This window comes from Artemia sp. Qi Xiang Cuo, chromosome 12 (assembly GCF_049724085.1).
Source record: "Artemia sp. Qi Xiang Cuo chromosome 12, ASM4972408v1, whole genome shotgun sequence".
Lineage (NCBI taxonomy): Eukaryota > Metazoa > Arthropoda > Branchiopoda > Anostraca > Artemiidae > Artemia > Artemia sp. Qi Xiang Cuo.
The window spans coordinates 51347253-51360163 of record NC_142805.1 but is presented as its reverse complement, the minus strand read 5'-3'; the positions used below and the strand labels follow the sequence as shown (position 1 = coordinate 51360163).

At 32.3% G+C, this 12911-nt stretch overlaps 1 protein-coding gene across 1 annotated transcript in view; it reads right to left on the bottom strand.

Moving 5' to 3' along the window:
• Positions 1-12911, bottom strand: part of LOC148946249 (uncharacterized) — a 108132-nt gene that overhangs the window by 46543 nt on the left and 48678 nt on the right. Inside the window, exon 2 of the mRNA XM_089098330.1 lies at positions 10244-10577. Within this exon, the coding sequence (XP_088954456.1) occupies positions 10244-10517 (274 nt within the window). The 5' untranslated portion in view covers positions 10518-10577. The remainder of the gene's footprint in view (positions 1-10243; positions 10578-12911) is intronic.

The window sequence follows — 12911 nt, the reverse complement described above, 5'->3', positions numbered from 1 at the left end:
AGTTTAATTACCTTATGGCCATAGTTTATTTCCCCTGTAAATGGGGAATAAAGGTATCTACCACAACCTCACCCCAACAGCCATAACACCACTTTGCCAGAGTTGGTGGCAGCGGTGGGATTTTTATCCAAACTAACTTTATGCCTTGGATAATTTATCCAAGGCATTTCTAAGCCCGAAAAATAAACGGTAAATCAACCACATCACCCAGATAAATTGAATTATTAATGGGAATAAATTTAAACTAAATTAATCAAATAGTTTCTAATATAACTTTAAATCTAATGGAAGCAGAAACACTAATATAATGCTTAAGCCACGGATTCAAGCTAAAGCAGAAGATGCATATGAGGATGAGGGTGAAAAGAGAACTTTACAGTCTTAAAAGACAAAAAAGGGAGAGAAAAAAAAGAAGAGAAACAAGGATAAATTCCAAAGAGAATTGATATCCTTGGAACAAAGGACATGGCATATATTTGGCCATAAACATGACCCTACAGAAACCCATTGAGGGTATATGCACAGAATGACCCAAAGATTGCAGTTTAAGAACTATGTACAAAATTAAGTTGTTCTAAAGGTAAAATATTGAGCGTTAAGGGCAACTCTTCTTAAAATAGGGATTATTGTGGTGACGCTTTACAATTAAGTCAATTCGAAATTTCCTTGAAAACAATTCGCTAGTTCCTTCGCTAGTTCTCTAGTTCCTTGAACAATCCTACAATAAATGCAACCTTGTTTTGAGTATTTCTTTTGGTAATCCATCCAAAGAAAGACGGCCTAGTGCAGGGGTGCATGCAGATTTTTTTAGAAGGGACGGGATATATGTGGTGACACTTTCTAATTAAGTCAATTTTGAATTTAGTAAAATATTAAGACGCAAATACAAAAGTTTAGAAATACCACTTTTTATTAAGATAAGGAACATATCCTGGAAAGTGTATGCTTAACAGGAAATTGAGAATTTACCACCTTCCAGCTAAGTGCGTCAGTGGGTCCCGATACGGTGTTGTTGAGGAAATGTATAAAAGATACATTTTATGGGAAGGAGCGGCCAGATATTAATCTTATGCCGGACTGACCTCTGGTGCGTTGAATTAGAAATACCTTGGAATATTGTCGGATTATTGTAAGTGTCTAAGTATCCTATTGCATTATATATTATTGTAAATTTCTGGTACTTGTGGTCTCCCTGGGACAACCAGTCCCAGCAGAATATATATCTATGATCAATCCCTGTACTAGTGTATGTTAACTGAATAAAAGTATTGTATTACAGCCTACCTCTCTACAATATACATTTAGTCCCTCGAATATACCCAGCTGGTACGCCTCATTAGTCAGGTCATAGCCTAAGGCACGCTACCAAAGTTTAATTACCTTAGGGCCATAGTTTATCTCCCCTATAAAGGGAGAATAAAGGTATCTACCACAATTTCACCCCAACAGCCATAACACCACTTTGCAAAAATTGGTGGCAGCGGTGGGATTTTTATCCAAACTAACTTTATGCCTTTGATAATTTATCCAAGGCATTTCTAAGCCCGAAAAATAAACGGTAAATGAACCAAATCACCCAGATAAATTAAATTATTAATGGGAATTAAATTTAAACTCAATTAATCAAATAGTTTCTAATATAACTTGAAATCTAATTTAAGCAGAACCACTAATATAATGCTTAAGCCACGGGGTCAAACTAAAACAGAAGATGCATATGAGGATGAGGGTGAAAAGAAAACTTTACAGTCTTAATGACAGAGAGAAAAAAAGAGAAACAAGGATAAATTCAAAAAATTGATATCCTTGGAACAAAGGACATGGCATATATTTGGCCATAAACATTACTCTACAGAAACCCATTGAGGGTATATGCGAAGCATGACCCAAAGAGTGTAGCTCAAGAACTGGGTGCAAAATTAAGTTGTTTTAAAGGTAAATATTGAAAGTTGAGGGCAACTCTACTCAAAATAGGGATTATTGTGGTGACGCTTTACAATTAAGTCAATTTGGAATTTAATCAAATATTAAGACGCAAATACAAAAGTTTTGAAATACCACTTTTTATTAAGATAAGGAACATATCCTCGCAAGTGAATGCTTAACACGAAATTTAGAAATTACCACTTCCTGGCTATGTGCGTCTGTGGGTCCCGATAGGGTGTGGTTGAGGAAATGCATAAAAGATATATTTTATGGGAAGGGGCAGACTGAGACTAATTTTATGCCGGACTGACCTCTGGTTCGTTGACTTAGAAATACCTTGAAATATTGTCGGAGTATTGTAAGTGTCTAAGTATTTTTTATATATTATTGTAGATTTCTGATACTTGTTGTCTCCCTGGAACAACCAGTCCCAGCGGAATATTTATATTATTAATCCTTGTACTAGTGTATGTTATCTGAATAAAAGTATCGTATTATAGCCAACCGCTCTATAATCTACATTTAGTCCCTCGAATATACCCAGCTGGTACGCCTCATTAGTCAGGTCATAGCCTAAGGCATGCTACCAAAGTTTAATTACCTTAGGGCCATAGTTTATCTCCCCTATAAAGGGAGAATAAAGGTATCTACCACAACTTCACCTATAACAACCATAACACCACTTTACCACAACTGGTGGCAGCGGAGGGATTCAAACCCTCGCCTCCGAAGAGACTGGGGGGTCAAACTAACGCACCACAACTACCTTTACCACAACTGGTGGCGGTTGAGAAAACTGGATCGAGAGGGCTAGATAAAAATTGTAGATTGAAACACAAATGGCTTTGTCAAAAGAGGAAATTAAATGGACTTTGCTTTTAGCGGCGCTCGAATTGGCAAAACTTCGAGCAGCTTTGCTCGAACTTTGGCTAATTAGAAATAGATTTGTGTCCCCTCAAAGATTTGGGTACAATAGAAAAAAAATGGAAAAAAGGCTCAATAAAGAATTGTAAAATAGAAAAATATACAGTATCTAGTGTTTAGCAAGTAGAAGTAAGTATATCATTAGTATTTTTCTTAGTGTTAGTAATAAATGCAATATGGCAGTGCCGTATATCACTAACTAATGAAGTATTTGTGCTACGAATTAAAGGAATAAAATAAAAGATAATAAGCAAAGAAAAAAAAATCTAATTGGACTGATGAAACATTGGTAGAAACAGAAGAATTTTAGACATAATAGTAGCAAATAGGGTCCTAAGTCAGCCTTACTACAGGTAGAGGCTATAGACTTATTGTTCAAGGATAACACTGATACAATTTAGTAAAGGAAGCACATAAATTGTAGTCCGAACAATTATAGGTTAAAACATTTCCTATTGTTTTTTTAGGAGTAGAGATGCTTCGAAAATATGGCATTTTACGACGTAGTAAGTATTAGAATTACCTTTGTAAAAGCTAACCCGAATACTAGGTTAGTTGTGTAAAATCACAAGCAAAGGGTAGATTAAGACACATAAATATATAATTAAAGTACTTGAGGAAAGGGATGGAAAAAAAGAGAAAATTAACCTTTTAAGTAAGAAAACAAATGTGGAAGCTTAGCAAAAGTCGCCGAAGGAAGCAAAAAAAGGAATTGTGACCCAGCTGTGATGGGAAGTCTGCATAAGGCAAGAAATTCGGTGAGAGAAACCGATAATAACAGAAAATGGAGGCATGGGGATAGTTTTTAAAAGGGTCTCCTTTACCTAAACAGAGGACCTTCATCTGAATGATGGTGTTAGAAAAAGTTCAAATTCTGAATTAGCTGCACGAAATACGTCAGAAGAAAGTTCAAATTTGAATTTTAAACCATGGCTGCTTTCGAGCCATGTTGATGTAAAGCTACCAGTGTATGAAAACTTTTATGCTTGTTTACATAGAATATAAGCCCACATTAGGACAAACAGAGAAGGCAATCCAACATTTAGGGATAGCTAATATTGATAATTCTGATCCGCTCTTACGGTTACTCAATGACGAATCATCCTCAAGTCTAGTCTGATTATAAATCAGTAGAGTTTAGTCGAATATCAGACAGAGTGTATATCAGATAAGACACGGTCTGACAGTAGAAATCCAATACAGTGAAGCCAATAATCCCTTATATTCAAAATAGTCTACAAGTTGATTGTATCCAGTAACTAAATAGAAATAATATTACAGAAACAATTACACAGGACGCTACAGTTACAATAATTACAATATTACAATATTACTATTGTAACAATATTACATTAATTAACGTTCAAATTCCTAACTTTATACGGGTTAAGGTAAACTTAATAAACACTATATATTTAGAATCAGCATTAAAAGGAGATTCTTTTGATATGTATATTATTAAAAAATTTGGGGGTTGTTGAAAAAATAAAAAACGAAGGAGGGTAGACTACTGAAATAGGGTCATTGGGAGCTAGCAACTTTGGAGTGAGCTCAATCACTGCTGGTCTCTCGTTGTTTAGTACATGCAATGCATATACTGACATTTGACCTTCTGAGGTAGCACCTACAGTCGAATTTGAAAAAAAAAATTTGACGGGAATTAAAAATAATAATAGGAAAGACAGCGGGAGTTCACATTAAGTGCGCAATACATGTTTAAGCTAGCTGTAATCTTATTATAATTAGTTATAGTCTAATATAATAAATGTTTTTATTAGTTGCAAAAGGTAAAAGAAAAAAAATGAAGATAATAATTAAGCGCTATAAGGATTAAAGCAAAGCTTAGAATAAGCTTAGAAAGCAAAAAAAAGGTGCTAAGTAAAAGAAACGAAAAGCAATATAAAAATAAATTATAACCTAAAAACTTACCAGGATGTGAAAGCCAACGACAAAATCCATTAAGAATAAGCAAAAAAAATAACCCCATCATCACAAGCAAACCACAGTAGTTCAAGGTAATAATTTTAACTCTAGCTATGTATTGGATCTGAGAAAATGAACTGGCACAGGATATCCCTAGTTTAAACGACTGGTTGTCACCTGTTCCAACCCAAACACCCAAATCCCAATCCGTTGAACCCTAACACAAACAAAACGTATCCACTTTTTCTTTGAAAATAAAATATAACATTACACAACGAAAAACCTCGCAGTAATGAATAAAACTTTATTAATTAAATTTTCCAAGATCAATTTTCTCAATAAACCACAGGTAATGAACACCACATTCAAAGTGAATTAGCCTTTCCGAGGAAATTATTTTTTCTCCTTCTTTGGAAAATAAAATCGTTATTAGAGCTAGAATAAAATTGGCAACCAGTATGTCATGAAAATTTCAATTTTACGGACAATTGCGCTAGAGAATGAGGTGCAAAACTTAACTAAAAGTGCTCTAAAAATGACATAAAGAAACTAAGTCAATTTAGAACGCAAATACTTTTGGACAGAAAAATTATAAAAAATTCACAAAAATACAGATCGCGACAATAAGCACCCCCCCCCCTTAAAAATAAAGATATAATGAGTTTCACCATAGTATAGCACTAGGCATAAAAACTTGTCTAGTTTTTTAAATTAAACAGGAAGAATATAAATATAGGCTTAGAAAAGATCTATTGTGCTGAAACAGCGGAAAAAGACTCGAAAAAAAAACCCTTAGGCTTCATTGAAGTAAATAATAAAAAAAAAAGAGAGAAGGGTTCAAGTTGAAAATATAGCCGGACGAAATTGAAGGAAAAGAAATTGAATGGAGTCGTTAAAATATATTATACGTGTATATTTAACTGACCGAACGAGACTATTACGAACAATTTTTAAAAAAAATAAGTACAAAAGAAGTAGCATTAATACTAGGGAGCCACCGTGATAGTGATATAACTCTCTCCGAGATTAATAGAAATATTGGAGATATGCTACTATTAGAGAGAGGGAAAGTTAGGCTCTTTTTATGGGAAGCTTTTTCGAAAAAAATTACTTAACAGGACATGAAAAAATAAGAGACGGCGCATTAATAACCTTATGGATCTAATTTGACGTTGAGACTTAAGACAAGACCACTAAAAGTTGGGAAGTTAAAGTGAAAATAGTCATTATCACATGTATGTCAAAAAATAAATTACCGTGTGCCATGAAGGTAAAGTATATTTTCTGTAGAAGGGCCACTTTGTTTGATAACAGAAAAGCCCAAGAAAAAACTGTGGCCACAGATAAAAAGTGTGGTTACAAATAATTAATCATTGTGTGTGCAGGTTCATAATAGTCCTTTTAGCTGTAGCCTATGACAAGAGAGCCTATAAATGTTTCAAGAAGCTACCAGAAGGCAGCCCTGGTAAGAAAACCTTAAAGTACAAGCACAAGTTTATTGATAGTGCCATAACAGGTAAAAAGACGAATAGCTAAATTAGGAGCTCATCAAACCAAAGCTGTAAACGAAGCCTTGTCCCAAAAAAACACTGAAGCTGGAAACAAAGGGACTACAGGCGAAAACATTAGAAAACTGTCTCAAGTACCTGAAATTCAAAAAGAATTAAAAAGCTCAAAAGTTTGAATAAACAAATAGACAGAGTAAGCTAAAAACAGTTAAGGACACAAGTTGGCTCTATTTCGAGCCAACTTGTGTCATTAACTGTTTTTCCTGTTAAGCATACACTTTCCAGGATATGTTCCTCATCTTAATAAAAAGTGGTATTTCTAAACTTTTTAATTTGCGTCTTAATATTTTACTTAATTCCAAATTGACTTAATTAGAAAGCGTCACCACAATACTCCCTATTTTAGGAAGAGGTGTCCTAACTCTCAATATTTTACTTTTAAAACAATTTAATTTTTTTTACATAGTTCTTATACTGCCATCTATGGGTCATTCTGTGCATATACCCTCAATGGATTTCCTTAGGGTCATGTTTATGGTCAAATATATACTATGTCCTTTTTTTCCAATGATATCAATTTTGAAATTTATCCTTGTTTCTCTTTTTCTCTCTTTTTATTTTTGACTTTAAGACTGTAAAATTCTATTTTCACACTCATCCTTATATGAATCTTGTGTTTTAGTTTGACCCACCGTGGCTTAAGCCACGGTTTGATATTTTCTAGGCCAAATTTAAATTCTAATTGTATCTCACTTTATGATAAACTGGTAGCAATGCTCTATAATATTTCTTATAGTTTCAAAAAAATTAGTTGACCATTTATGGTTTGGAGTCTGATGGTATGAGATGTTAGTATCAGGATACAATTGATAATATATATATATATATATATATATATATATATATATATATATATAAGTGAATAGTGATATATATATATATAAGTATATATATATATAATATATATATATATATATATATATATATATATATATATATATATATATATAGAGATATATATATATATATAGATATATATATATATATATATATATATATATATATATATAGAGATATATATATATATATATATATATATATATATATATATATATATATATATATATATATATATATATATATATATATATATATATATATATATATATATATATATATATATATATATATATATATATATATATATATATATATATATATATATATATATATATATATATATATATATATATATATATATATATATATATATATATTATCAATTGTATCCTGATACTACCAGCTCATACCATCAGACTGCAAACCATAAATGGTCAACTAATTTTTTTGAAACTATAAGAAATATTATAGAACATTGCTACCAGTTCATCTTAAAGTGAGATAAAATCAGAACTTAAATTAGGCCTAGAAAAAATCAAACCGTGGCTTAAGCCACGGTGGGTCAAACTAAAACACAAGATTCATATAAGGATGAGTGTGAAAATAGAATTTTACAGTCTTAAAGTCAAAAATAAAAAGAGAGAAAAAGAGAAACAAGGATAAATTTCAAAATTGATATCATTGGAAAAAAAGGACATAGTATATATTTGACCATAAACATGACCCTAAGGAAATCCATTGAGGGTATATGCACAGAATGACCCATAGATGGCAGTATAAGAACTATGTAAAAAAATTAAATTGTTTTAAAAGTAAAATATTGAGAGTTAGGACAACTCTTCTTAAAATAGGGAGTATTATGGTGACGCTTTCTAATTAAGTCAATTTGGAATTTAGTAGAATATTAAGACGCAAATACAAAAGTTTAGAAATACCACTTTTTATTAAGATAAGGAACATATCCTGGCAAGTCTATGCTTAACAGGAAATTCAGAAATTACCACTTCCTAGCTATGTGCGTCTGTGGGTCCCGATAAGGTGTGGTTGAGGAAATGCATAAAAAATACATTAAATGGAAAGGGGCGGCCTGATACTAATTTTATGTCGGACTGACCTCTGGTCCGTTGATTTAGAAATACCTTGAAATATTGCCGGATTATTGTAACTGTCTAAGTATCCTATTGTATTATATCTTATTGTAAATTTCTGATACTTGTGGTCTCCCTGGGACAACCAGTCCCAGCAGAATATATATCTATGATCAATCCCTGTACTATTGTATGTTAACTGAATAAAAGTATTGTATTATAGCCAACCTCTCTAAAATCTACATTTAGTCTCTCGAATATACCCAGCTGATACGCCTCATTGGTCAGGTCATAGCCTAAGGCACGCTAACAAAGTTTAATTACCTTAGGGCCATAGTTTATCTCCCCTATAAAGGGAGAATAAAGGTATCTACTACAACTTCACCCCAACAACCATAACACCTTTTTACCACATATATCTTAAGAAAAGAAAAACATCATAAAAAAGGTAAATTGCATAGCAAATATATGATTAGTAGAAAAAACTTTCAAAATTATGAAATTTGCTTGTTTACGAAACAAGGAGTTATTAAGCCTACCGTTCCTGAGTGAGAAAATGGCAACTCAATCAAGTGAGGCTGACAAAATGCAAAGGGCTCAGTTTTTGTAAGAAATTAATTTCAAACTGGAATTGATCTCTCAACACTATCGAGGCTGTAAAATATCAATCCAAAGCTGCCTATTCCAGTACGATGGATATGCGGTCTTCAAAGCTAAAAGTCAATCAGTCCTACTGAGTCATGCTCAAAATCTAGGTCGGCCACCCTATACCAGGCTCCAAAATGATCCCAATGATATCCCTTGGGCTTCTATAGTGACGCTAGTTATAGTGATGCTGTAGAAGTGGTACCACTGGCCAGTGGGATCTAAGATTTATTATGTCCGATAAAATGGAAGATTAAGCCGTGTTGTTGATGAAGTAATTAACAAAGGAAAGTGGCCAAATCTGAAAATCATGTGTAGTATTATCAAAAACCTTGCCTAGAATTATACAAATGTTGCCTGATTCGGGTTACAGCGGTAGCTAGTAACCTAGTAAGAGACGATCACGTCCAATGTTAAGAAATATAAAAACCCGGGACTCCTAAGAAAAACAGTCAGATCGAAACAAAAAGTACACCATTAGAATCGCCTTGTCCGAAATCCTTATATAGGAAACTTTCCGTCCCTTGGCTTGAACAGCAAGGGAAATACATTGGCTTGAAAATCAAGAAAAGTGGCAGCTAGTACAGCTATTCCGCCTAAACGGCATCTTTTTTTCTTTTTTTCTTCCGCAGATAGCTTGGCACTAGAACATTGTAGAGAGTTGTGCAATGGCTCATTTTAAAGGAAATTAATGGGGTTAAAACCTTTTGTAATTCAAAGAAATTATTTATAAAATAGAATCATTTTTTTACGAAAAACTGCATATTTTACAATCTAAATCATGCCTTGTATTATCAAAATCCTTCCTAATGTTATGAAAAATCTTGCCTGGTTTTATCGACACATTGCCAGGTATAATCTTATTCTTACCGGACATTAATCACATAACTCATTTAGCACTGAAAATATAATCTTGCTTTAAGTTCATTTAACCTAAGTTAACTAGGCTGTGATAACAATTAGGCTAAGTTGACGGACCAACTCAGTCTAAATTAACCTAAATTAACTTATAGCAAGATTAAAGTCTTGCCACGGTATTATTAAAATTCTGGGGATTATTATCAAAATCTTGCAGGATTATAATCAAAATCTTGCCTGACATCATGAAAATTTTGCATCGGATTATCAAAATATTAACTGGTATTATCAAAAATATTCTACCAAGTATTATCAATATCATGTTTTGGATTTTAAAAATCTTTCCTGCTAATTTCAAAACATTACCATGTGTTATCAAAATTTAACCTGGTATTAGGAAACCATTCCTTATATTATAGAAATATTTTTCTGGTAATATCAAAATCTCCCCTAGTATTATCAAAATCTTACCAGACATTGTTAATTTCTTATTTGGCACTATCCAAATCATACTTGGGATTATCAACATCTTGGGGGGATTATCACCACGACAATTTCCACTCACGACAATGCCAATATCACTATGTACTGAAGGCCGATTACACAGAAGATTATGTGGTACATTCTCTGCTTGTGTAGTCGGTACGGAAGTTCTGGTGAGTTTTTGCACACATTGTGCATTCCCGTCTTGTGTGGAATGTCCTACGTACATTATAACTGTTGTTCTTATGGGTGGTGACTCCATCTTGTTGTTATGTGCGGTAGTTGATACCTTTGACTTCTTTGCCAGAGGTTCAGAAGTTTCCTTAAATATAAATTATATTTTAGTATCCAAATAATTATCCTTAAAAATTATAATTTCAACAACCATTATTACTCCCTCCCTACAATTTAATCATTCTGTCTCAACAAGCCCAAGCATAGCCAAAAAAAAATGTGGTACTGATTTTTGAGCATATGGCACAAAAATAATACATAGCTTCTTCTGATTATACTTTGTGGGGGGATCTTACACTATACTAAAAATCAAAAGGATGCTTATTTAACTAAATATATTTATCATTTAAAAAAAAATTCCCCATCCTCCCACCATCATTTAAATAAATATTTTATAACACATTTACACGTAAGGCATTTAATTAGTTCAAACGTATTTGGCTGGATTCATAGCCAAAAATCCAGAATGCAAAAATATCGTGGAAATGTCTCTTTTATACACATATATACCAATTGAAATTTAGACAAGATTAAGTTAGGTCAGTGTTTTATTTAGAGACTAGGGGAAAATATGTTGGACCAATTTCTAGAATGTAAATAAATTTTATATTTGAAAAGGAGAAAATCTGTAAAATAATTATATGCTAACTATTTAATTATGAACGTAACTTACTACGAAAAATCGTTCATCTTCAGCTTGTTTATCCATAATAATAATTACTTGTTCAGTCATCAAAGAACTTTCCAAACTGATACAGATAGGAGCACTTGTAACCTATATTTATATGCTCGAATTGAACAAACATATATTAAAAATAGAATTTCTGTCTCATTGCTCTTACAGATGTGTGTAGGCTATTTTTAATGACCCATATTTGGTGTACGCCCAGTATGTAAGGATATAAATGGTCAGAATATATGGTGTTCTGGTCAGAATATATGGTGTACGCGTCGCGCCTTTAGGGCTATCACTACTCCCATTAACGTCTTTATACCTAGCCAAAGCCACCCAGATACCTGACAATTTTTTTTTGCATTGTGAGATAGGGCAGATAAGTAGTCTAGCAATAAGCACTCCATGGCTCACAAAATTTATTCCAGCCTGAGGCTTTATAGATAGAGGCAATATTAATAAGTCACGCCAGAGGCTTGTCCTACTAAAATGTCAGATAGAGAAAACTTGAAAAACATGTTTTTATTTGAATTCAAGTCATACTATTTAATAGGCGAGTGCAATGAATTTTGAAAACTGGTTCATTGACATAATTTGTTTGTATATAAACAGCTTGGTAATAAGGTATTACCATCAGTTTTGAAACAGCTTCAAAATGAACGAGCAATCACAAGATAGTGATTCTTATATAACTAATTTCAAATTATATATGTCTTATCTATTAATTTATCCTTTAAGGAAATCCATTTTCTAATATATAAAAATATATTTCCTCTTTCATACTTATCTGTTGAACGAACAATATTGAACTGTTTGCCCTAAGTTGTCTCTCATAATTACCAAGATTCGAAATAGCTTTGAGCGATCCCAACCGTCATCTTCAACCCGTATTATTATGCATAGAGGCGTAAAAAATATTTTTGAACTATTATCAAGTTTGGCCATCTAAAGTGCATGTGTTAGCGTGGGGGTATGTATTAATTGAGAGAGAAAGCTAAACTGTGCTAAAATTATGCTTGGAAATAGAATGCTATTATTGAGGTTTTGTAGATAAAAGAACCAATAAAAGAAGCCTATATATATATATATATATATATATATATATATATATATATATATATATATATATATATATATATATATATATATATATATATATAAAATATATTGATGGTTAAATTAAAATAATCAAATGTATAGGTTAACATTAAAACAAAGATTGGGGAGGGGGAGGGTGTTTATGTTGCACTAGAAATGAATCGTATTCTTTTTCTCATTATTAGTTTTATTTCGAATGAAGTCTTACGCATAATTTGCTAGGCTAATATTCCAAGAGTTTTCCAATAGCGTACTCTGCTTTTCAGTAAATGCTTTTCTGAATAAAATCAAAAGAGGGCTACGTACTGTGACGTTATTTATTACTCCAGACCTTGCGTAAATATCGCTTTTTTATAAGATTATAGTCTACTAATCATTTATGTATGGCTAAGTAACAAAATAGAGCAAAATGTACAGCCAAGTTGTCAAAATGGTGTATATTGGATATTAAGCTGAAACTTTCAGGGGATATTGACCAAAATCTCGCTATTATAACGAGAATCCTCTATTTCATTATCAAACCTTATGTGGTATTATCAAAAATCTTACAAGTTATTAACAAACTCTTGCTTGGTATTGAAAAAATCTCATCAGGTGTTAACAAAATATCTTCTGGTACTATCAGAACGTGTCAAATATTGCCAAAATCTA